The 24,916-nt window shown below is 49.4% G+C and overlaps 1 protein-coding gene across 1 annotated transcript in view; it reads right to left on the bottom strand.

Moving 5' to 3' along the window:
* The window catches only part of Duox1 (dual oxidase 1), a 30,459-nt gene that overhangs the window by 519 nt on the left and 5,024 nt on the right, over positions 1 to 24,916 (bottom strand). The window contains exons 8-32 of the mRNA XM_076848534.2: positions 24,815 to 24,911; positions 23,448 to 23,538; positions 22,295 to 22,397; positions 21,891 to 22,063; positions 20,519 to 20,694; positions 20,205 to 20,323; positions 19,449 to 19,586; positions 18,672 to 18,785; positions 17,736 to 17,935; positions 16,704 to 16,889; positions 14,334 to 14,559; positions 13,982 to 14,075; positions 13,553 to 13,728; positions 11,484 to 11,553; positions 10,946 to 11,071; positions 10,174 to 10,352; positions 9,693 to 9,923; positions 9,092 to 9,191; positions 8,797 to 8,846; positions 7,235 to 7,362; positions 2,820 to 2,973; positions 2,211 to 2,443; positions 1,845 to 2,003; positions 528 to 683; positions 296 to 424 (exon numbers count right to left, since the gene is read on the bottom strand). Of these exons, the coding sequence (XP_076704649.1) occupies positions 296 to 424; positions 528 to 683; positions 1,845 to 2,003; positions 2,211 to 2,443; positions 2,820 to 2,973; positions 7,235 to 7,362; positions 8,797 to 8,846; positions 9,092 to 9,191; positions 9,693 to 9,923; positions 10,174 to 10,352; positions 10,946 to 11,071; positions 11,484 to 11,553; positions 13,553 to 13,728; positions 13,982 to 14,075; positions 14,334 to 14,559; positions 16,704 to 16,889; positions 17,736 to 17,935; positions 18,672 to 18,785; positions 19,449 to 19,586; positions 20,205 to 20,323; positions 20,519 to 20,694; positions 21,891 to 22,063; positions 22,295 to 22,397; positions 23,448 to 23,538; positions 24,815 to 24,911 (3,608 nt within the window). The remainder of the gene's footprint in view (positions 1 to 295; positions 425 to 527; positions 684 to 1,844; positions 2,004 to 2,210; positions 2,444 to 2,819; positions 2,974 to 7,234; positions 7,363 to 8,796; positions 8,847 to 9,091; positions 9,192 to 9,692; positions 9,924 to 10,173; positions 10,353 to 10,945; positions 11,072 to 11,483; positions 11,554 to 13,552; positions 13,729 to 13,981; positions 14,076 to 14,333; positions 14,560 to 16,703; positions 16,890 to 17,735; positions 17,936 to 18,671; positions 18,786 to 19,448; positions 19,587 to 20,204; positions 20,324 to 20,518; positions 20,695 to 21,890; positions 22,064 to 22,294; positions 22,398 to 23,447; positions 23,539 to 24,814; positions 24,912 to 24,916) is intronic.

Below are 24,916 nucleotides of genomic sequence, written 5' to 3'. Positions count from 1 at the left end.
AGTATTAATAGAGAAAGTATCCCTAAGGTTATGCCAAGGACTAGCTTGATTACTGAGTTCTTGCTTTAGGACAGTGAAACATGGCTTAACAGTTGGTTAAGTCCCTATTGCCAGAATCCTTCCTTTAGCATTCAGGGTGACCCCCACATCTGTCCTTTTCCATTCCATTATCCCATCCCAAGGGATAGATTCTCATCAATAGCCAACTCTCTTCCCGATACAGTAGGGGTTTGGGAGCTTTGCTCAGATCCCAGACAATAAAGGTGAATACAACCTGGATATGAGGTGGACCAACCTGTGGGTGGACCTCCTGCAGGGAGTTGAAGAAAGGCTCAAAGGGGGGGCGGCCAAAGTGGGTGACAGAGCGCAGGCCCGTGAACAGACTCCGATTCAGCACCTTCTGGAAGTGTCGCTCACAGATGTACTGGGGAGGGAGGGATGGAGGAAGGTCACAGCCAGGCACACCAGGGTCAACTCCTAGCCCAAATGGTGGCTCACCTGGCCTGCCTGGCTGGCCCTGACCTTACCAACATGGTGGTCCTGAGATCAAACTTCTCAGCCAGCTGGGTGATGTAGATGTGCACAGACACCAGGTCCTGGCAGTCATTCTCCTCTACCTCCCTGATGATGTCAGCCAGCCACTCGAACTGCCGCTGGGTCCGTGTCACCCAGATGAAGTAGATCTGGGGGCACAAGCTGGAGCTCAGGACCTCAGCTCAGGATCCCTGCATCCCAAGGTTCTCCTCATAGACAGAACTCTTCCAGCCTTAATCAGCTTATGCCTCTTCCCAGACAGCCTGGGTTCTGAAGGTCAGAGGTGGAGTTGCCCCAAGGGATGGAGAGGTAGAAGTAAGAGGTAGCCTGGAGCCAGACAAAAGGACCCTCTGCAATTGAGTGCTGAAGGTCAGGTTAAGTGGCGAGCAGCAGTCTCAGACTCTATCCTAGCACTCCCTCCAGTGAGCCCTGCTCTGGCCAGAAGCTGCTCAGGAGAGGTTTCCCAGAGGGAGAGCTTCCAGCTGAGGGTTTTTTTTTTTTTTTTCCACAGAGCTGCCTCAGGGAAGGCCCACCTGCCTGAAAGGAATAGGAATGAGCTCAAAGACATTCTAGTGGGGGAGCTCACTCCAGCTTCTGAGGGGTAGAAGCTGGGCTAAGAGGTGTGAGTTAAGGAGCAGAGGCAGAGCTGGCACTGAACAGAGGAAGGGAGCTGTCACTCTCTGAGTGCTGACAGCATATGGGCTGGGCTTCTGCCCTCCACATTCCCGCACCCCTGACTCACCTGCCAGGCCCAGAGAGACAAGCAGGAGCCTGCCACTGGGTCCAGCCTGGAGTGAAGAGGCCCTGTGAAGAGGGGGCCTTAGGGCTTGGGCTGTGTTCCTGGGGCCAATCCCATCCACCAGCCCTGCCTTGCCACTCCCCCTCCTCTTCCTTTTGAGAGCTGAGTCAGTCTCACTTATGCCCTACCCCAAACATGTCCTTCCCTCTCCCAGCCAACAATGCTCCAAAGGCTGGCCTCCTTTGTAAGAAGGAATAGATTTGTTTAAGCCCTTCCAGTCCTTCTTGGAGAGAAACTCCCAGAAGCAAATCCTATGTGGATCACCCCATAACGGAGAGGAGTCCTTGGAAACCAAGCAGGAACCTGCAAGCATCAGCAAACCCATTCTGTCCTTCAGGATCTGGGGATACACTGCCACCTCCCCACCTACCATCAACCCCTGGATTTCAGGCCAACTTGCCCTTGCCCATTGAGTACCAAGAACAAGGGGTCCAAGAAGAGAGTCAGGAGAGAGAAGCAAAGATGGGCCCAATGATGGAGGGAGTCATAGCTGTGTGAAAGGGGCACTCACCTTCTTACAGAACACTTGGTAGCTGACTGATGACTTGAAGACTAGGTCTTTGAGAATGGAGGCAAAGGGGGTGACCCCAATGCCCCCTCCCACCAGCACTGACACCTCAAATTTATGCCACTCCTGGTGACCCTCTCCAAATGGTCCATCCAGGTACAGCTGTAGGGAAGGTAGTAGGTTCAAAAGGTTTTAAAGCCAGAAATGGTAAGCAAGGAAAGGCAGATAGGGTATGGAATGAGGGGAACGGGTGGGGGGGGGCAGTTGTGGCAATATCTAGAGAAAAGGAGGGACACAGTGGGGAGTCTGGTGCTACAGGACCTAAGGGGACATGGGAACATGTGGCACATCTGGCCTGGGTCTGAGCACCTTTGGGTATCTGGCACAGCTGTCACCCGTTGGGGGTGAGTAGATCTCCCTGAGGCGAGTGGTCCAGGGCCCGGCCACCCGGATATGCAGGCTGAGCGTGTCCTCATGGGGCGCAGAGGTCAGTGTGAAAGGGTGGTACTCAGTGGTCCCCAGAGCCAGGCAGGCAATCCGCACCCACTGCCCTGACTTGTACTCAAAGCCCTGAGGCCGCTGGAATTGCAGGTGGGTCACTCCTGGGGAGGGATGGGAATAAGAGGCTGCTACTCTGAGCCCAGTGACAATGTGGCCTCCAGAGTTCCCCAATTATTGTCTCAGATCTGCTTCTGGAATATGACAAGGAGGCTTCCCCTCATGAAGATCACTCTGAAGAGAAGGTGGGGGTCAGCAAGGCAAGGGGCAGCCTGGCCTGGGCTTGTCCACTCTGTGGTGAGAGAGGCTCAGGTCCCCTGGCAGACAGCATTTCTCACCAGATTCCTCCTACTATCACCCCCGTTCCCTGCTTCTCTTACTGGGCCAGGCCAGGAGACTGTGTGTCTCAGGATCTACCCCTGCCCTGTTGGCTGCCTCAGTGCCACCAATCTGGTCCCCTAACAGCTTCCAGGCTGGTACCTGAAGGCAGCAGCTCTGCTTTCACCACGCTGATCTCCACCTTCTTCCGGCTCAGGCTCACCAGCTTGTCTCCCACATAGATAAGTGCTGGGACCAGGAAGAAGATGTGGAAACGGGGCAGCTGGATCAGAGCAAAGCTGCCATGGATGATGAGCTGGAGAGAGCAAAGAGCATAGCTCAGACCTAACAATCTCCACAACAGAGTATGGTGCCAGCTCAGGCTTTAGACCCCACATCCCTCCCTGGTACAGCCAATACTGGTACACCCAATCCCACCTCACCATGCCACACTCTTTCCAATTTCTAAAACCCAACCACTCCCAATTCCATCCTCCAAAGCATTCCATAGGAATGAGACTATTTTCCATGTCCTTGTCACCACCCTAAACCAAACCACATCAGCTCCCACCTGGACCCACGCGGTAGCCTCCTAACTGGTCTTACCCCACTTCAAACCACTCTTTTGAAGGCAGCCAGTGTGACTTTTTGGAATGCATTTTATCATTTCCTTCTCAGCTTAGAAAGCCTTAGTGACCTTCCATTACACTCTGAGGCTTTGCAGTGTTCTATATCTGCCTGCCAGTCAGTTCCCTGCCCCGTTCCTCAAATACAGCAAGTCAGGACTTTCACTCCTGTTGTGCTGTTGCCTGGGCTAACCTTCCCCTGGCCCATGACTACCTTTATCTGTCTTTTCAGGTCTCAGTAGAAATGCCACCTTCTAGGGCCTTCCCTTGGTCCTCACCATCACATTTCCCTGCCAACTCCCTTAGAGCATTTGTCATCATCCACAGTCATCCACAATCGCTTATAGGTTTACTGTTGTTTTCCCCACTGGACTGAAGGAGTAGTGACTGTTTGCCAGTATACTCTTAGCTCCTAGCATTTTGGCTGGCACGTGGTAGGCACTCAACAACTGTTGGGGAAAAGATTTTACCCCTTTGGCACTGGGAATTGAACCCAGGGGAGCTTTATCACTGAGCTACATCCTCAAGTCCTTTTTATTTATTTATTTATTTATTTATTTATTTTTATTTTTGGTAGTACTGGGGATTGAATCCAGGGAAGCTTTATCACTGAGTACATTCCCAGTCCTTTTTATTTTTTCTTTTGACAGAGGGTCTCACTAAGTTGTTGAGGGTTTCACTAAGTTACCCAGCTGACCTTGCACTTGCAATCTTCTTGCCTCAGATTCCTGAGTAGGTGGGATTACAGGCATGCATCACCATGCTGGGTTACCCACCCCCCTTTGGACACTAAGAACACTAACTGGTCCCCTACTTTCCCTGAAATGACTGGCAGTTACTGTCCAGCTCTGGTCCTTTCCCTAGTAAATTTTTCTGTGGTTAGACACTATGTGCCCCCATTCTTCCCACTCACTTGCTCCTGAGTCTGGCTGGGTCAGTGTGGCTCCACATCCACTTGTCCTTAAGATCTGCTCACTGAGGGCTCACCAGCCCCAAAATGGCCAAATTCCAAGGGATCCTTTCATTCCATGTCTGTTCCCATTTTTGGCAGCCTGTGGCACTACTGTCTACCGCACCTCCTCGCTCCTCCCCCCATTCTCCACCACTTCTGTGACAATGCTCTACTGGTTCTCCCTCTTTGCTTCTCAGGTCACTTACTTTTTAGCTCCTCCACTGGCTCCGTTCCTTCTGCTACTCCAGTCATGGGTGTTACCCAAACCTGGTTTCTTCATCCTCTGCTGTTTTGTCTGTGTTCTAGCATATATGTCATGACCTCTGAGCTGAGCCACAGCCCCTCAGCTTCAGCTGCAACTTCACATCACTACATTGTCCTACCACCTAATGCTCTACAGCCATCCATGGCCAGGCCTGTTGCTGCCTCTGAATACCCTGTCACCATTCCTACCCCCACACCTGTGTTCATGCCTTTCCTTCTACCTGAGCCACTCTTGAGTTTCCACTCAGCCTTGTCACCATTTAGATGATCTCTCCTAAAGCCTTGGCCCAAGTCCAAGCTTCTCCCCCAAGTGTTCCCTAATCAGTTTAGCCCAAGTGAAACTCTCCTCCCTGAGTTCCCATTCCTAATTGTTGGGAACACTTGGCTCAGCAATTAATCCTCTGTTGTGTGTTCACTCTAATCCTTTCAAGTGTGGGCACTTACCTCTGCAGCAAATCCTAAATTCTGAAGGGTAGGGGTTAGAATTTCCTCCTCTGCTGGGCCTCCCACAGGTATATGTTCAACTGAACTCTGGTCTCTCACTCAGGAATCCCTTCCCCCAGCTGAGTGTTCCCAAATTCTTGAACCTTCCCCCATAAGACTAACCCTCTCTGAGCTCTTTGAACCGGCTCTGCTTTCTCCAACTTCCTCTTTCATCAAGGAGCACACACCCAGCCCCAAGGCTCCAAAGCCTTGGCTCAGTACATCCAACCAGGCTCAGTACAATGGTAGGGTGACTTCATCCTCCTGTTATACACCCCATTGTATGTTGGTTTTCCTTTTATGCCATAAAGTGCTGAAGACCCCTGGCCGGCCAAAGGGCCTTGGTGGTAGATGGAGCACCTCTACTCTGATATGCTAGTCCCACCTGCAACAACCCAGATTAGGAGCTCCGACATTCTTCCTCAGGGCCTACTCTACATTAGGGTCCTATCTGCCCAAAGTCAAGTGGCCAACCTTGGGGTAAGTGGGAAGCAAGAAGGTGCTTTGCCCCTGACTCCACCTAGGTGAGACACTCTCAAGCTGCCTGAGTAGCCAGGTGTGGTGGCACATGCCTATAATCCCAGCAGCTCAGGAGACTGAGGCGGGAGGATAGTGAGTTCAAAGCCAGCCTCAGAAAAGGTGAGGTGCTAAGCAACTCAGTGAGAGTCTGTCTCTTAAAAAGAAAGAAAGAAAGAAAGAAAGAAAGAAAGAAAGAAAGAAAGAAAGAAAGAAAGAAAGGAAGAAAGGAAGGAAGGAAGGAAGGAAGGAAGGAAGGAAGGAAGGAAGGAAGAAAGAAAGAAAGAAAGAAAGAAAAATACAAAATAGGGCTGGGGATGTGGCTCAGTGGTTGAGGGCCCCCTGAGTTCAATCCCTGTACAAAAAAATAAATAAAAAATAAAAAAGCTACCTGAGTAGGACTGTCCAGCAGGGCTGTCTGTCCTTTTTGAGCCCCTGACTTTCCTGCTGGCAGTAAAGGTGGTTCTGAACCCTAGTGATGCTCACAACCCAGAAATGAATCAGAAAGGGTTCTTGGACTTAGGAGCCAAGCTGGCCACTCTTCTGGTCTCCCCACTAGTTTAAAGAAACTGCTTGATCACCAGGAACAAGAATGTTGTCTCTACAGCTAAGAAGCAGTAGTCAAGGATGCTAGGGCTCCACTCATCACTGGGAAGATGGGATAGAGGAATAAATGAGCTATAGCTCCCAAAGAAGGCAAACAAACATCATCAGTTCTAAGAAATACCCTAAGTCAAGGTTGGGCAGTTTCCTCAGAACCGTGAAGGCTGAGTCACAGGCAAGATGCAAACAGAACCTCCTCCCAGCTACTAGGAGGAGGCAGGTCAGACAACAGGAGCCAGCCTAACCCAGGCAATGATGCACACTCTCTTTGTCTCAGAACAAAGGAGACCCCTGTGTGTAGTTCTGCCTAGAGATAAAGAGGGTAGTCATAGGGGCTCTGGGCCCCTTGAATACTGCTAGTCAAATCATCAACTGATGGTGACAGCTGGGGCCTTGGGACTTGGTTTAACTTCTCAGTGAGGCCCTAAGGGTGCTCCTTGGGAAACTGCCTGTGTCCCTGAGGAAGGCAGGTAAGCAGAGCCACAACAAGGGACCGAGGTCAGAGTTAGCTCAGAAACCAATCAGGTGAAGCAGTCAGTGACTAGCTCAGGGGAGGGTGAAGGGAACTGGAGTAGGGAGGGAATGGGAAGGAAGTGTGATATGGGACCCAGGTTAAGGAGAGGGGATAGGTGGTGTTTTAAGAACCTGTCATAACAGCAGTTCAACTGAAGTTGTTTTGAGGAAGTTTTATGGTGGCATTTATCTGGGTGGAATGGCTAATGTGCCCCAAAACAGGGTTAAAGCAAAAGTGGCAGAATGCATTTAAGTTTCACTGAAATGGTGAAGCTCTGTAAAGTGCAGGTAGTCTATCTACCCACGAGCCCAAACCAGCCACCTAAAGGAAGGAAAGACTGGGCAGAAGGGATGTGGGCATGTTTACAAGGAATGTAAATCAGCTTGGCAGGGCTGCTACTGCAAAATCCATGCCAGGAAGATCTTCCAAGGCTGAAAATGGTGTCAGCCTACTGGAGAGGCCCATACTGTAATCTCCATCTTCAAAGAGGTGTGTGGAGAAGTGAAGAGGATACTGGAAATAACTAAGAGGTGGAGAACTAATGTCTCAACCCTCATTGCCTCCCTGGGAACATCCTGCCCATACCCTGCTGGCCTGGCTCACAGCCAAAAGCTCTCACCAGGATGTAGAATAAGACGTAGAGGTGGTGGGTCAGCCAGAAGCCCCGGAAGCTGCGGCGGCGGAAGTGGTGGGAGGCGAAGACATACATAATGGCTAGGACCAGGAGCAGCACGACCCCCGTGAAACCTGCAAAGTGAAAAAGAGTGTGAAGGGCAAAGGAGCAGTGCCTTGCAGAGTTCTAAGGCATCCAGGATCAGGGTTCCTTCTCTATTTCATTAACAAAAGTGGGGGTGGGAAAGCCCCAGCATCTTCCTCTGTTCTTCTCCCTCCACACCACTGATCACAGAATCTTTCATTTCAACTCTACTTATCCTCCAAAACCCTTGTCACCATGGCCATTTTCCATCTGTGTCATAGCGTTTTTTTAAATGTCTGTCACTTAGCTAACTCTCAGGTCCATAATCAAAGGGTCTGGCTAGGCTAGTTCATCACTAGCCTAGTGCCTACTGCAGGGCCACCTACACCCTAGGCCTTCTATAAATATGTGCTGAATGAATGAATGCACAGGCTACTCTGGCTCTCTGGGCCAGATACTGGAAATTTCAGGCCCTGCCTTCTTGAGGTCAAGGCTTGTTCCTCATCTCTGTTCCACTCCATGTGGCTACCATAGCACACAGCATGAGTACTGGTACCATTAGTGTGTTTATGGGACCACACTGTCCCTGTTCATCACCAGAACCCCTGGGTTTAGCCCCAAGTTGGTAGGAAGCCTCTTTTCTCATAGAGAATCCCAGGCCAGGCCAGCAGTACATGGGAGGCTAGTACCAGAGCCAGGGTAGGGGTGGGAGAACAAAGAATGGTCCCTCAGGTGATCAAGGGAGAGAGAGGCAGAAATTAGGAAGATTAGAGTCCTGCAGTATGGGAAAGCAAAGGTTAAGAAGGGATCTATCCAAAGCCTGTAAAAGTCCTGATTGGAGAAGAGAGCATAAACACAGCTTATCCACCAAATCCCAGTTTGCAGGAATTAGCCAGCAACTTCTGAAGTTCAAAGCAGAGCATTTTAGGATTAAAAAAAAAAAATCCATGCTGTGTTTCACAGAGTAAAGCCAGTATAGAAAATGTGTTCCCCCAAGGAGGGAATCAGTTGAAAATACAAATAGATTCAAGAGGAGTTTGAATAAATTCACAGCTAATAGCTCTAAAATGGGTGATTAAGGGAGTTAGGAATATGCCTCTAAACAGTCCTTGTGAAGACATTTTACAAGGAGTGGTGGGCTTCTGTCTGGCTTGACAAAGAGCCTGATCCCTCTCCCATTTATCTGGGGCACAGCATTCCTCAAAGCTGCTGACACAGTAGATGTGTATGTTGGAGGGAGGGGCCCATTCCCATTCCACTGAGAACTAGTCTACAGTAGGAGTTAGTTGGCCCTTACTAAGGGAGGAACTAGTCCCAGATAGGGGAGGACTGGAATGCAGAGTCAACCAAATCTCCTACTGCCCAGGAGGGTCCTCAAGGCCAGAGGGCAGAGCCTGGCTCACCTTGAGAGTGGACTGAGTCTGGGATGCCCTGTAGCAGGTAGAACCCAGGTCAGAAATTCACAGAGCTGGGAGGGCTCTCACCTGGTACAGTCTGGAAGAACCACCAGTAATACTTCTGGGGGAACTCAGACCTGTGTGGAAAGGACAGCAAGAAAGAACCCTGAGAAGAGTGCTCTGGGTCTTCCAGAAGGGACCCTCCAGAGGAGGCTCCCAACCCAGCCACCAGTAAAACCTTCTGCTGGGATTGAGGGCTCATGCTGGTTATTGCCTGCCCTGGAATCTGGAAGGGGACACTCTCCTCTGGGCCAGGAGGATTTGTTTCTTTTCACTTGCAAGGACTCCCCTCTCCAACCCCCAACCCCACCTACTCACTCACCCATCATCATGGAAGAGGCCAGGAAAGAGGCATGAGAGGACACTGAGTGGGCTGATGGAGAACAGGTACACATTCACCACATGGCCTGCACTGTGTATGACTAAAATAAAGCAGACAAGGGGTGGTGAGGCCAGGGTCAGCCCAAGATGGAAACCCCACCACATTTCAGGGGCCTGAAAGCCCTCAGGGGTCTGATTGTCTAACCTGCAATCAATCTCATGGTCCTCCCCCAAGACCTCAATGAACACAGCACATGAAGCCAAAATTATACCATTAGAAGTTCATTCTTTTGGTTTCTCTCACAGAGTCAAGTTTAGAAACATACAAACTGGGATAGTTTATGCTATGTACACTTTCTGGAGTGTAACTTGTCAGCTGGAGGCTAGTGAGGTGCCCTCAATTGCGTGGGAAGAGGCACTGAGGGCAATGCGGGGCTCCTGGGATTACTTCACACCATAGCCAGGGTCAACTCCATCCTCGTGGAGGACATCCAAGATTTGCATTAGTTAAGTGCTGGTAGAAAGGAGGGGTCTTAAAGAGGAGGGGAAGCCAGTAGGGGGCGGGAGGGCAGTAGAGCATCTCCAGAACACCCTGGCCCTGCCTGTGAGGACAATGGCTGTGGAGGCAATGAGGCGATGGAAGTCCACGGCGGCGTCGAAGGGCACGTATCGATTGAGGAAGGTCTCCCGCAGGAAGGTGATGAGGTTGCGGCACATGGTGAGCAGGATGTAGGAGTACATGAAGGAGATGCTGGCTGCCGTGCCCCGCGAGAGGATGATGCCCACTCGGGTGGTGTCCGTGATACCCATGTGGTGTGCTGCAAAGGCGTAGTCTGCGGATGGAGAAGAGGTGAGCTGGTTAGGGAGGTCATCAACCACAGGCCCGGGGCCGCTGCCACTCACCACGGGGTGAGAACATTCTAGCAGGCCCCACCCAACTGGTTGCCTTCGCCCAGGGCAGGTCCCACCCCAAGGCTGTCAAACCCAAGGCCCCTCCCCAGGGGTTGTCTGTCACTCACATCAGGCCCGACTCTCAAGGCCATCATTTATCACCAGCCCTTTCCCAGGCTGGCCATCACTCACAGTAGGCCCTCTCCAGGAAAAGCGCCCAGGCGATGGCGTAGAACACCGCCACGCAGCCGATGTGGCGTCGGTAGTTCTCGATGAAGCGCTTGAACTGCTGCACTGTCTGGTGGCGACGGCTGCGTTGAAATTTCTCTCGGTGAGCCTCGGTGAACAGCAAGGGCTGGAATGATGTTACCCTGGAAGGCAGGGAGCCTTAGTCCTTGGCCCCATCTGACTGAATGCTAGTGGGGCTCCCCTTTCCCCAAGGGGAGCCGCCAAGCGGCGAGGGAACAGCTCCACTCCCACTTCCCAGGAATGGGTGTCCAGTGACACATAAGCAGACGTCAGATCCCAAAGGTTCTAGCGTGCTCTGCATGTCAGTGGACGGCCAAGTCATTTCATCTTCCCCGGTGTCCCCTCACACTCAGACAGCTCCCTCCCCAGTCTGTAGCCCCAGTTCCCACAGGTCACCCACAGTCAGCCTTTACTGGAGTTCAAGAAAACTTTCTCCATGAAGGCTTCTCTGACCTCCCAGGCAGACGTGAGACCTTCCTTGACCTCTGAAGCCCCTGCTCTTACCACCATTATACCATTCAGCAGGACATTGTATTTATCAGTGGACCAGATTACCTCATCAGACAATGACATTCTTGGACAGGGACTATTTATCTGCTTGCACCCCTAGCATTGAGCACAGTGCCTGGTACCAAGTAATAGATGTTGTTGTATGTATATAACATGTTGAGGAGGCAGATGGACTGCCTGGGCTTAAGAGGAAGAGCAGGCATACTTCTTGCCAAACCTCCGACGAATCTCCTGGGGAGGGTCTGTGTCCATTGGGCACTGCAGTTTCTGTGGTGTCAACTCAGTCTCCATGTTGTTGCGGGAACAGCGAGCACCAACTCTGGGAGAGGGACTAGGAAGGAATGGCAAGTAATAGGACCTTGGCCACCACAGCCATTTGGATTTCTGAAGCTCCTGTCCCGCCTCCAAATCCACTGTGTCCAGGAAGGATCAGAGTACTCAGTGAGGAGGCAACAGGATTCCCATGGAGACCCAGAGAGAGAATGAGCTGGAGGTCCCACCTGGGAACTCTGCATATGCCTGGTCCTGCACAAGGGTGTCTGGCCCAGGAAGCAAGGGAGTGCTGAAATCAGCAGGCTCTCTACTTTCCCTGGTACAGGACTGGGTCCACCTAGAGTAAAAGTTGCCTTTTTTCTAATTTGTATGAAGGTGCTACATAGTGGTGTCTCCAATCCCAGCCATTCTGGGGAGAGAAATGGCAACTCCTCAACACTTCCCTTCAACATTCCCAGATGGAGGCTCACCAGATCTTCTCCTGGCTGATGTAGGAGGCTCTCCGGCAGAGGTCCTTGATAACTTCAGGTACCTCCACACCTACAATGGAGAGGCAGGCCAGTGAGCAGCTTAGAGCCCAGAGTCCAAGAGGGTATGGCTCAATGGACAGCAACCCCACCTTCCCATGTTCAGACAAAGTAGCGGATCCCTGTCCAGTGGAGGCCCTGCCTCCAGTAGATTCAGCCCTTGTCCACAATGGAAGCTGGACCCCACCATAGGTGGGCAGAAAGAAGAAAGACCTGAAACTAAGTTGGCCCAGCAGGCTTCCCTGAGAGTAGGTCACCTTCAGTCCCCCTCCTGGGGGTAGAGTTCAGAAACTGTATGTAACCTGCCTGCTAAGACCACTCTGCCACAAAAACTTTGCTTAGGGCCCTTCTGCTTAAACTCTTCCAAGAGTTAAGTGTAGAATTTAGGTGATAGGTATATGGGAACGTATTCTAAAATTCTTTCTACTTTTCTTTTGAAAATGTTCATAATAAAATATTGGAGGAAACCCCTCCCAGGGGCCACCCCATTGTTTCTGTCTGGGTTGAGCGCTGAGGGTGGAGCAAGACTGAGCTGCAGATCCAGGTTCTTAGAGGAGTCCCCGAATCTCCAGGTTACTTTCAAGTGTTGCACCAACCCTGAAGATGACTCTCATCTGTAGCTAAGGCCAAAAGTAAGAAAGCTGATTTAAATGAAATCTGAGTGTTTAAAACAAAGTATAGCTTTCTATACTCTCAAATGGTTCAGTAAATAGTTGATGTGGCAAACAGCAAGCAATGGCAAATCTAGGTGAAAGGTGAAGAGCTATCTGTACTGTTCTTGTTCCTTTCTGTTGTTTAAAATTTTTTAAATAAAATGTGGAGGAAAATATAAAATAGGGCTGCGAATGTGGCTCAGTGGTCAAGTGTCCCTGAGTTCAATCCCCAGTACCACCCTAAAATAAAACAAAATGTGGAGGAAACAATAAAGCATAACAATGATTAAAAGCCAAACAAGACAAGACAATACACAATGCTAGCTTTCAACTTAAACCTCATCAGTCCACAAGCCTGTTCCTATCAGGGATGAATGTTCCTGGGATTCTGTGGCTTTGTTCAGTTTCAGGCACCCTCCTTGTCTCAGCCCTCAGGCCCAAGTACCCACTACCCTACTTGCTTGGGAATGGTGGAAAGATGAAGAATCAGGAGTGTTAGTCCCACACCCCCACCCCCACCCCGTGCACCCGGTATCAATTCCCTTTACCCTAGGATCAGGGGAAGCCCTACCCAGAGGTTCATCTGTATGCTGTCTAACTTGCTCCTGTCCCCCATGGAGGCTGCCCTGCCCTCCTCTTGTCATAATTCCAGGAGGACCTGGGTTTGGTCTGAATGTAATGTGCCCCAGTGAGACTCTCAAGCTAAGAAAACACTGTAACAGCTCAGAGCAGGCCACAGACTTCCCTGCCTGCTTGCTACCTGGCCCCTTCCTTACTCAGACTCTTCCTAGCCTCTGCCCACTTGAGTCAGAGCAGTAGAGAAGGAATTAGGCAGAAGGACAATAGAACTAGGTCTTGAGGCACTTAGCAAACATTTCCTGCGCACTTAACCTGAGGACATAGTGGCAAAAAATCTAAGAAACACTACCCTACCACCCACAACCAAACACCTCAGTTGAGGGGTACATGTCCTAGCCCAGCTACGGCTATAACAAGGAAACACTGTCTCTTCCCTGCCCTGGGCTCAGGGGGCTTTGGTACAGGGGAAGCAGAGTTCCAGCCATTTCCCACCCATCCTGACCCTACCCACACCACCAGCAAGGCTGCATTGTGACTTCCATCGTTTTCATGTACTTTCACCTTCTTAGGCCACTTTCCACACAAAAACAAAAAATAAGTTTGATACTTGTGTTGGTATTAAAAAATATAATCCAGGCTGGACACATTATAATACATTCATTATTACAGTCACCTTTTCTTCTGATTTCAAAAGAAATGAAAGCGATTTTGTGAACTTCCAAAAGTATGTGGACATTGTGCCTAAGAGATAAGGCAGCCCCGCCTTCCAGGCAGCCCCACCTTTGACGCAGAGCTGTGTGAAGCGGAGCTCGCTGTCATGATCCCGCAGCATGAAGTGGAAGTCTTCCCATGTCAGTTCCTCTTTGTCCTGGAAGCCTGACTCCCGAAACATGGACTCTACCACCTCGGCCAGCTGGGCCTTGGACAGGCAGTTGTTGGAGATCTCAATGAAGGACCTGGAGTTGGGGGAAGGGCACCATCAAGCCCAAACACAGGGGCCTGCTGACCATCCCACCAGGCCTTCAACACCTATATGATGGGGCCCCAATTGGCTGAAGCCCAAATGCCCTACAAGTTATAATACACTCTGGTTTCAGGAGTAAGCAGGAGGTCCCTACTTACCCTTTACCTTTTTGCTCTCCCTTTCATGTCCCCTCCTTCCCCTGGCAGTCCTGCCCCAGCTTACTCTTCTGACTGTCCCAGACCAACCTCAGCATCCTGATGAACTCCTCCTTGGAAATGAGGCCATTCCCATCAAAGTCGTACATGCGGAACATAAGGCGAGACTTCTCCTCAGGGGAGCCTGGGAGAAGGATTTCATGAGGAGGGCTGTGGCCCATCTGCCTAAACCCCCAGGCCAGACAGAGGGGCCATACACTGGTGTAATGACCCACTGTTGGACACAGTAAGGGTCACTCTGCTTCTTAACTGGCATCTGGGCATTCCTAGGTGTGACCATGGCTGGAGACGTGGCCCCAGTGCTCCCCACTTGGAACAGGTCAGCCACATTCCAGTCTCTGTCCAGTGTCTCCTATCTGAACAATCATTTTTCCTCCCTCACCTTTCATGAAGACCACCAGGATGTCCAGGAACTCCCGGAAGGACAGGTAGCCATTGCCATCCTTGTCAGCCAGAGAGAACATGGACTCCACAAACATGTCCTGGGGCTTGAGGCCCAGGGACTCGGCAAACTCAGCCCTGCTCAGCTCACAGGTCAGAGCCTCCCGAACCTTCTGGGATGAGTCCAGGGGCAGGGTCCCTGCATCTGCCTGGTCGATGTCCAGCACCTGCACTTGGGCAGCAGCAGAGGGAGGGAGAGAAGGAGACAAGGCTTCCTTGACCTGAAGGAATTTATCCAGCATGCTCCAGAAGCAACCCTGTGAGTGGTCCCTGGGGCCATGTTTGTACTATGGAGTCCTGGACCTCTGCCTTCTATGATTACACACCTGACCCAAGCTGGCCATTTGGCATTGGAACTAAGAGGTCCCAGATATGTCTTGTCCTGAGCACAAGAAAGTTCAGAAGATGTGGATTATCCTTTTCTTCCAAGTGCTCTGAGACAGAGAAAACCGAGGCAGCCTGAGAGAGGAGTGACCTTGTTTTTGACAGCTTTCCTTTTCCCAGGCCTTCCAGGCCAGGTTGAAGTCCTCTCTGTAGAATTCTCAAGACAACCTGGATCCCCTGGGACAACTGTTCCTTTATATGGGTTTCTCTTACATCTAAAAGAGTTGTAACTAGGACAAGGGTTCACCTGGGTTTGGGAAAGGGAAATTCTCCTTACATGCCATCTCCAGCCTACCCATGGATTGCCCTAGCAGGAAAACAGACAGTAAGGGAAACAGGCATGCCACAGGCCACAGTACCTGTCTTTCCTGCCTATCAACTAGGCTGCTTAGATCAAGTCTGGTTGTGGTTCTGTGAGGCAAACATTGCAGCTTCAAACAAGATACTTTAGTGGAAGGAGCCCAGAGCTGAAGGCAAGAGACCTGGGTTCATGTGCTAACTCTGCCACCTGTTTGCTGCATGACCCCAGGCAAGTCTCTTCAGTTGTCTGAGATTCATTTCCTCACCTGCCCTACTTATCTCACAGGGTTATTATGAGAATCAACAAGAGAGGGTGTGTGGAAAGTATTTGGAAAGCCGAAAGCACCAGCACCATGCAGCTATCAGGGATTGTCAGCCACCTCCAGGGAGATAGCAGTCCTCCCACCTCCCAGCACAGGGGGTTCCCATAGCTTGATGGATCCTGGACTGAGTGGAGGTGCCTAGGTCCCACTTTGGCCCTGGCAAGGAGCCCCCTACCTGAGGGTCCCTCAGTTCTTGTGTATACTCAATGTTTAACTTGTTTGAGAGTTAAATTTGCCATAGGGTAAATGTTCATTAAATGGTAGCTTCCCACAAGAATCCTCTCCCCACAAATGTTTGTTTTTTCTCAAACATTAATATTTTGCCCTTCTGTGGAGCACCTTTGCATATACCTTCTGGCCCTTTCTTCTGAGCCAACACTCTTTCATCTTTTAGTTCTTGCTAAATCTCATTTCCATCATGACCTTTTACTGAAGGCTTGTTATCTTTTCTGAACTCCTAGAACCTGTATTTATTGGATTACTTTATTTTTTTTGCAGTAATGGAGATTAAACCCAGAGGTGCCCTACCACTGGGCTACACCCCAGTACTTTTTCTTTTTTTTCTTTTTCTTTTTTTTTTTTTTTGAGACAGGGTCTTGCTAAGTTACTTAGGCTGACCTTGAACTTATGATCCTACTGTCTCAACCTCCTGAGTAGCTGGGATTACAGGTGTGCATCACTACAACTGGCTCCTGTATCACTTTTGTAGCCTTCATCCTTTACCAGTTATCTTCCTTTCTATGCATATCTCATCTTCCCAGTAGAATGATAAACTTCAATGAGGGAACCATTCTGAATTTACCTTATATTTCCCATGTTTCTCTACTCCTCTGATCCAAGGCTGACTATGTTTTTATTTATTTATTTATTTATTTATTTATTTTTGGTATCAGATATGGACTTCAGTCTTTGAATTTTTCATCCTCTCTTCTTTCTTAGATCCTCTCACTATCTCTCAGAAGTTTGAAAGTTAGACATTAATACTCCTTAGAGGGCCCTGGCAGCTGTGCTCCCTATGGATGAGTGAATCACAACTCTCAGGGGCCCACACTGCCTGTCTTGCTCTGCCTCATTCCTGGGCTTTGACTCCCTGGAGTCTTACAGCTGAGGACAAGATTCCAGTGGTGGCAGGGACACCTCTTTGCCAGTAAAGTCTGGTGACTTGCCCCAAATTTTAACAGTTGATTGTCATTTGAGAACTCAGAATTGTTGACTTCCCCTGGAGCTACACCATGACCTCGTGCAGGTAAGGCTGCTACCACAAGTACATAGTCACATGGACAGATCTGATCCCATGAACCCACCTGGGAGAAAAGGTGCCTGAAAAAGGTCTCTAGGAGATGGCTCCGCTGCTCCCGCGTCACAGCTGCCCTCATCAGCTCCTGCTCCCGCAGCTCCCACTCCTGGAAGCTCAACCCATTCTCCTTCAGAGCTGCCTGTAGGTTTTCTACCAGTGCTTGCCGCTCTTCCTCTAGGTTAAACAGCAGCACCTATGGGACCAGCGGTGAGAATAACCATTTGATAGGCCTCTTGAAGTTAGACGTTTTACATGGATTATGTCAGAGGGCCTACAGACAAACCCTTACAAAAGAGATATCTCATATCTCTTTTTTACAAAGGAGAATATGGGCTCAAGTGGCTTGCTTACAGGTGCAGAGTGAGTTCAAAAGCAATTGTACAGCCAGGTGTGGTGGCACACGCCTCCCAGTGGCTCAGGAGGCTGAGGTAGGAGGATCAAGAGTTCAAAGCCAGCCTCAGCAACAGGGAGGCAGTAAGCAACTCAGTGAGACCCTGTCTCTAAATAAAATACAAAAAAGGGCTGGGGATGTGGCTCAGTGTTTGAGTGCCACTGGGCTCAATTCCTGGTACCAAAAAAAAAAATTGTACAAAGTCATTATTCCCTCAATTCCATGCTGAAGAAGTGAGGGGAAGACAGGGAGACCAGAGGATAGAGGAGACCATAAGCCAGGCAGAGTCACAGCCCATATTCGGCCTCCAATTTAGCTTCCCTCCAAAATATCTACAAGTTCACTAGATCCTAAAATAAGGGAATAGGGAAGAAGGCTCAGCCTCTTCCAAGGATTCCCAGCTAAGATCTGTGAGGGCATCCTTAGAAAAGGAGGAAGCTAACTGTGGCTGCAAGAGTGAGAAGAGTAAACCCCGTCATTCAGCAGGCGCAAAGCAGGATAAACGTGTTCATGTTTACCTGTTAGTTACTATATCCTGGGACTAGAGACTAGCAGTCCTACCTCCTGGCCCAGTGCTTCTTCCCCTCCATCTGACTGCTTCCTTTGCTATGGCTTTGGACAAGCAGGCAGGGGCCACCTGGGCCATACCAGGTCATACTCCTTGGGGATCTTGAGCAGCAGGGTACGACGACCACGGTTGTTGGACAGGATGAGGTTGACCTTCTGTGGAGGCCGAAGCTGGATTGTCCGGAGCACAGTGAGCCTGCCATCTAATACTCGAATCTGTCCAGGCTGTAAGTGCACAAGCACAGGCCGGCAGGGCTCCTTGCGGCCCTGCCATTCCAAAGCTGAGGGAGAGAGATGGGGCTGGGTCAGCTGGGTTTGGATCAGCTGGGTGCACCAGAGGCACGTTGGGAGGAAGAAGGCCAGCTCAAGGCTGGTTAGAGCAAGGCCTCCACAGCTTCCTGTCCCCTTTCTGGGCACTGAGAGTCATCCCTTCCCCAACAGTACTACTGTGCCTCTAGCCCAGGAGGAGAATAGTGAATTCCATTTCCTAGTGTTAACTATTTTCTCAGCAGAGTACTTTACATGAACTATTTCATTTCATTATAAACCTTTAAGGTAGGTGTTATTATTATTTCTTTTAAGACAAAATAGGCTTAGAGACATTAAAACATCTGCCTTAGGTCCAATAATCAGCCTATAGTGGTGGAACCAAGATTCTAATGCCAGTCTGACACCAGACCTTCATTAGTCACTGCTCTGTTGCCTATAATTCCAGTATGAGATGCCACAAAGCAGCAGTTCTCAGGGATTTGTGAGTCACAGTAACCTGTAAAATCTAGGCAGAGTCCTACATCTTTTTCATGAGTCTATCACATTCTCTTCACTGGGATCACTGGGAGGAGCTATGGAGGTTGGAGGACTGCAGGTCCTTTCACCTAATGCCACTGTGGTTTTCCCCATTTGATCTGGCCTAGCCTACAGCCCTAGAAGAGGGAGGCCTTTTCCTGGGATAGAGATGGGGACTGCAGTTCTGAGTCATGTCCTCCCCTCTACCATCCTGGCCAGCCCCAGACCTACCTTCCACACCCCCCACAAGTTTCTCTGACATGATGCTCTGGCGTTCCTGGCCTTGAAGCCTCTTGAAATTTCTCATCCTGAGTCGGGCAACAATCCAGGCGCTGAGCAGGCTCACTGGGAAGGTGGAGGTAATAGGTGTTCAGGGGAAGGTGAGGCTCTGGGAAGATGGAAGTGGCTCCCTTCCCATCTCCTTTCTTTGGCAAAATATCTTGCTTTCCCCACTCCTGAATCTACGGATCAATTGTTTCAAATTGTGCAGCTCTGTGGGAAGAACTGCTTTGCATCCTCTGGTAAGCTTTGGGTAGCTTCTAAGATTCCTGTCCAGCCTCCCAAGCTTCCTCCTCTCAGGTCCCTTCCCAGTCAGTGACAAAGTTGAATCCTCAAGCCACAGGCCAGACCCACCATGCCAGACTGCTGGTCCACCCAGACATAGCCCAAGCCCTTGCCCAGCAACTCCATCTGTCCCAGCTCTGGTTCTGAAAGGAAGTTTACCTCTGACAATTCTCCAGGCCCAGACTTCTGCAAACAACTGAGGGTTGTGAACTTCCCCAGGTTTCTGACCAAGTTGAGCCCTGGTGAGTTGCAGGGGTCATGGATCCCAGGAGAAAGGGAGGCAAATCTCCCTGGAGCCAACTTATCGGCAGCTTAGACACTTCTTGTGTCCCTTCCCCTAATATTTCCTTCACCTTCCCAGGGGGACTCTGTATGGTTTATTGTCACAGACAGAACCACCCTGAATCACTCCCCAGCCTCAAACTGCCCACTCATCACTTTTACCTAAGGGGAAGCAGCAGAGGGTTCCAATGGTGAGCCCAAAGCCAAATCCGCTGCCCTCAAAATAGTCCCGGATGATGAGGGGGACGCAAGCTGGCAGGCCCTCAGTGTTGAGCTGTCTTGGCTGTGGACAGGGGTCTCCTGGGGAGGCAGAGGGAGTCAGTCCTGGGTGTTGGGCCACAGGCTCTGACACAGGATCACTGATAAAGGTAGGGGGGCAGAAAGGGAGTGAGGGTGTTCTGGGTAGCAGAGAAGAAGGGGCTGCTTAACCTTTCCACGGTAGCAAGGTTGTCACATTTGCCTACTTGAGTAACAAGTGGGGTAAAAAGTGAACCTCTGTCTCTTCCTATATGCTTGCTTACTCTTTCTCCTCTCTCTCATACACACACACACACACATACACACACACACACACACACAGCACTTCCCTCATCACTGTCATGGGCAGGAAATCCTCACTGCACTTGGCCTTCCTAATGCTTCACTCAGCTTCAGCCCCTTCCCAAGTGAATGTGAGTCTCCTCACCAGGTCTCCAGGGCATTCAGTTCTTCCTTCATTCAGATCCTTTCCTGAAGTTGTGCACAAGGAACCCACACATCTGTACATGGTAGCCCTGGCACCCGGAACCAAAGTTCCCAAGAGCAGAACTATAACTCACTGCCTGCTTGGATCTGCTGCCCAGGCATACTATGCCAAGCCCACAACCGAGGAGAGACAGGCTCCAGACCCAGCACCCCTCCAGTCCCTTGGGCACTCACCTGCAAGCCAGTAAAAGACATTGGGCTGCAGGGCACTGGGGTCCACATTGGTGATGGCCACTAGAATGTCCCTTAGGGAAGTGTTTCTGATCTCTGCAATCTCTCTCTCAGAAAACAGCCTGAAGGTGGGAGAGGTGGAGAGCTGTGGTGATGGGAAAGAGATGCAGGCCCCAAGCCTAGGGACCTGAGGAGGAAAGAGACTCAGAGTGGCTGGGGAGCAGGTAATAGGAGGGTCTGGAATCAATGTGGGTTGCCTATGGCCAGATAGAGGATCTGGAGCCCAGTCCAAGGTAAGTCTGAGGTGAAGGCCCTACCCATTCCTGGTATTTTCAAACCAGTAGCGGTCTCCATCCCGTAGCCGCACAAACTGGTCAAGGACGATCGTGCTGAAGAGGGGTCCAGGGTCCCCATGACTCTCCAGAAGCCCCCCTGGCAGCAGCTCCAGCCGAGACAGGTCCTGGTTGTACAGGGCAGCTGTAGCCTCCAACACCTGGAACCAAATAGGGGCAGGAGTATGTGAGAGGACCGGGCACTCAGCCTTGGGCAAAGAGGTGGCTCCCAGGGATTAGCCCCAGGAATAATAATAATAAATGACAGTAACAATAACTCACTCTTCCAAAGTGCTTATTATGCTCCAGGCACTGCTCTGAGTGCTTTGCATAAGTTAACTCATTTATGAGAAACTCACAGCTGCCTGTTGTATGAAATTGGTATAAAACAGAGAGTCAACCCCTTACATAATTTGTTCTTTAAAAGGTGTGAATGTTCAAAAGGCAAAATTAGAATGTACAAAGTTGAATGATAGAATGATGTCATAAAAGGGTTCTATTTTTTGGAGCAAAAAAAAAAAGTTTTTTAAAAAAATCAAATCCCTAATAGTATACTGCTTTTCAGAGACAGTCTTCAATAATATATCCTCGACATTTTATACCTGATTTTTTTCTTCAGTTCTTTTCTTCACAAGGTAAATAAGCACCTGACCAGATTAGTTCCAAGGAGACCCAGTGGGAGCCAAAGATTTGCTCCTTTGGGCATTCCAATCCAAGGTAAGTCTGAGGTGAAGGCCTTACCCATTCCTGGTATTTTCAAATTATATATCCATAGGTATTATAAAGTTTGTGGGCGCCATGAGCACATCAGTTCTTTATGGGCCTTCCAATTCTCTTCTTTCCAACAACTTTATTAATTAGTAAGCGTAAAGTTCAGTAAAAGAGGCACTGTAGAAACACTGCTGTGCCAAGATAGTTAGGCAGCCAAAGCTGGTAGGTTGGCCCAGGCAACACCACTTGCCCAGGTGATAGCTCAGGGAATGAGAGCTGACTCCCAAAAGGCAGCTGGGGTATGAGTACAGAAAAGCACAGCTTGTTTCTAAGTAAAGGACTTTCTATTCCCACTTGGGGGTTGTTGGGAAGAGAAAAGGAGGTAATGTCTACTAAGTGCCTGGGATGCAGTATATGCTCAATAAACATTTGCTGGATCTGAGAATTCTGAGTCAAAAGCCAGTCAATCCTGCTGCTCTGATAATCTCCATCCTGGTGTGTGAGATTGGGAAAAGTGACCTGGGAAAGCCGGTCCCTCTCAGCAGGTACTTATTTCTGATACCCTCATCTCACTACCCATTTCATATCTGGGAATGATGTGCCTTGGTCCTCCTATCCCACCCTCTGGGTCCTGACCCCTCCTCACAGTGCCATCGCTCTGGGAGAGTGCAGGGTTGATGTCCTTCCAATGGGAAATGGGAGGCAGGCCCAGTGCTGCCCTGGCCTTGGTGTAAGAGGGCAAGCCCAGATCCCGGCCCCGTTGCAGGCAGCTGGCCAGGTAGTCTGTGCGGGAAAACTTCAGTGGCCCAGGCCAGAAATCTGGGAATGAAAGACCAGAGGGTTAGAGGGAACTCAGGGCCAACCAATGTGGCCTCTAGCCCAGATGACTCCAGTCAACTCCAGGAGCACTTGAACCAAGCAGAGGGAGAGTCAGAAGCTCTCTCAGCAGTAACTGTGCTGCAGGCTCCCAGCTCTGGATCCCTCCCTTCCCCACTCTAGAGATCCAGTCTATCTGAGATCCACAGCCTGTGGGGACAGCCACAAGCTTACCTCGCACATCCTCAACTACCACATGGTCCTCTTTCTCAGCAATTTGGGAGGCCATGCCCAACAGCAGTGCGTCCACATCTTCAGCACTTTGTAGATTTGGGTTCTTTGGGGATGGGAGAATGGAATCAGATGTTAAAACAGCCAGGCTCCCTCCACCACAACTTTCATATCCTTGGGCCCATCCAGGCCTGTCATTAACTCCTAGTGGGACAACCCTTTCCTGCAGTCAATTCCCTACTCAGAGAGAGTGATATTCCTATTCAAAGCCCATGTTGCTGGAGATAGGTCTCTACAAGCAGAAAGGATCACAAAACTCTACTTCTACCTCAGACTTAACTTTGTTTTGCAAAGGCTCTACAACATCTAGGTCTTCATTCTTGCTCTGTTACTAATCAGCCATGTGACCCTGGGGAAGGTCACATGGATCTCTCCAAACTCAGTGTCCTCCCCTTAATAAAGAGACTTGGGTGAAAGGTGCAACTTAGTGGTAGAGTGCTTGCGTAGGATGCCTAAGTACCCAAGGCTCTAGCTTTTATCCTCAGCACCACACACACAATGGGGAGGGGATGGCACTCAGATTAGGAAGACACTGAGGCTTCTTTCAATTTAGCTGCAGGACTGATTCTACACCTTCCTCTTCTATCCTTGGCTCTCCCACCTTCCTCCTGCCTTTGTAAACACTCACACAAAATACCTGATTTTGCTTTAAATCAAGGGTCAAAGCTCTTTACCCACTATCCTGGTTTGGATGGACAGATTTCCCCCCATAACTCTCAGAATCCCTTCTTCTTCCCCACTCCACACATACACACACATTCACACACTTTCCAGGGTGTGTCTAAGTGGGAAGTTTCCTTAAGGGTCTGGGATGGTTGGAGTATTTTCAGGCACCCAGATCTGTCAAGGAAGAGGAAAAACCTAGGAGACAGCAATAAATGTAGAATCACACCTGTGCTGCACAGTCTCTTACACAGCCCCAAGCTGAGGGTAGAGAATGGATTTTTGATCATGTCCCCCAGACTGCCTCCTTCACCTCAGCCCATCCCTGCTACCTGCTCCAGCCCTCCTGCCCTCCTTACCTGCACACTCTCAGACACAAACAGACACAACATACACACATATACCCACCCATATATGTGCCCCCAGCCCTAACCTTTCGATTCCAATAGCTGTTGCAGACACGAAGAGCTCTGGAGAAGCTTGTGTTCTTATTGACAATCCTCTGGAAATAGCAGCTGGCATTTCTAAAATGAAATGAGCCAGGGAGGGTGACTTGGGATACAAGATTCCAATGTCAGGCATCAGCTCTGGTCTCCAATACTATAGCTAGGGGACCCAGGCTTCCCTAAGGTGGTGACCACCTGACCTTGAAAGGTCATAGACAATCTGACTTTTGGAAGTTCCCTCCCCTCACATCAGACCACAAATCTAAAAATTAAGTAAGTCATAGGAAGTCTATACATTGGCTTGTTGGAGCATTGCCCATGAAACAAAGGGAGAGGAAAGAAATGCAGTCTGGTTGTACATTTTCAGTACGGAAGCATCTTTTTAAAAAATATTTTCAATCTGAGGTTGATTGACTCCTTGGATGGGGAACCTGCCAATTTGGAGGGCTCAGAGTGTGTCTGCATGCAAACTTTATTTTTTTTTCCAGATGAGGTCCTCCTATGTTGCCAAAGAGTCTCAAACTCCCTGGTAACAGGAGTTCAAGTGATTCTCCTGCCTCAATCTCCCTAGTAACTGGAAACATAGGCACAAGCCACTGTACCCATATGTTCACATTTCTATTTGTATTTTCATGTGTGGTGCTGGGGATTAAACCCAGGGCTTCTTGCACACTAGGCAAGTGTTTTACCACTGAGCTACATCCCCAGCCCTATATACACATTTTTAAAAGATTTTAAAATTGTTCTTTTGAAATTACTTATCTATGGATAATTCAATTGTCTATGATTTCTCAGCTTTCCTCAAGCATACTCAGATATTGTTCTAGAGTAAGAAAATATAAGCTATCAATTGTTTTAAATTAAAATTCAATTATTAAAAAGTACAGTAAATTAACATGCTTCATTTAATATATATTTGCTTTAATATATATTTTTATTTTAAATTTCCCTTTGCATTTATTTTGAAACCAATATTTTTCTTCAGATTGCACACATTTTTAAAGCTCTTTCCAAAAGCTTGTAAACCCATGTTCTGGGCTTATAGCTAAAAATGTCACCAGCGTAGTGCCAAGACCTCATGTTCAGATGGTTGGCCTTATGACAGACACCCTTTTGAGCCTCAGTTGCTCACATTTAGTTGCGAGACAGATATCTACACACCAATTGCAGGATAATGTATGTCAATATGCTTAAAAACAATGGTATATGTTCATAAAATTATTTTCTTTCTCCTTTATATTCACCATTGCCTCCACTTCAGACTGAACACCCTGTCTTGAGGGCTACTGGGGGAGTTTTCCCAATGGATAACCTCACTCCTCCCAAAACACAAACATTTGAACCCACTCCTCACCTCATGTAGACGCCAGGGGGCACCATGGTGGAGAAGAATTGCTCAGAAGCCACCACAAACTCTGGAGAGATGCTGGGGTCCAAAAAGGAGCGGTATCCTGAA

This window comes from Callospermophilus lateralis, chromosome 3, assembly GCF_048772815.1.
Source record: "Callospermophilus lateralis isolate mCalLat2 chromosome 3, mCalLat2.hap1, whole genome shotgun sequence".
NCBI classification, from domain to species: domain Eukaryota; kingdom Metazoa; phylum Chordata; class Mammalia; order Rodentia; family Sciuridae; genus Callospermophilus; species Callospermophilus lateralis.
The sequence above is the reverse complement of the archived record's forward strand: the minus strand, read 5'-3'. Positions and strand labels throughout refer to the sequence as shown.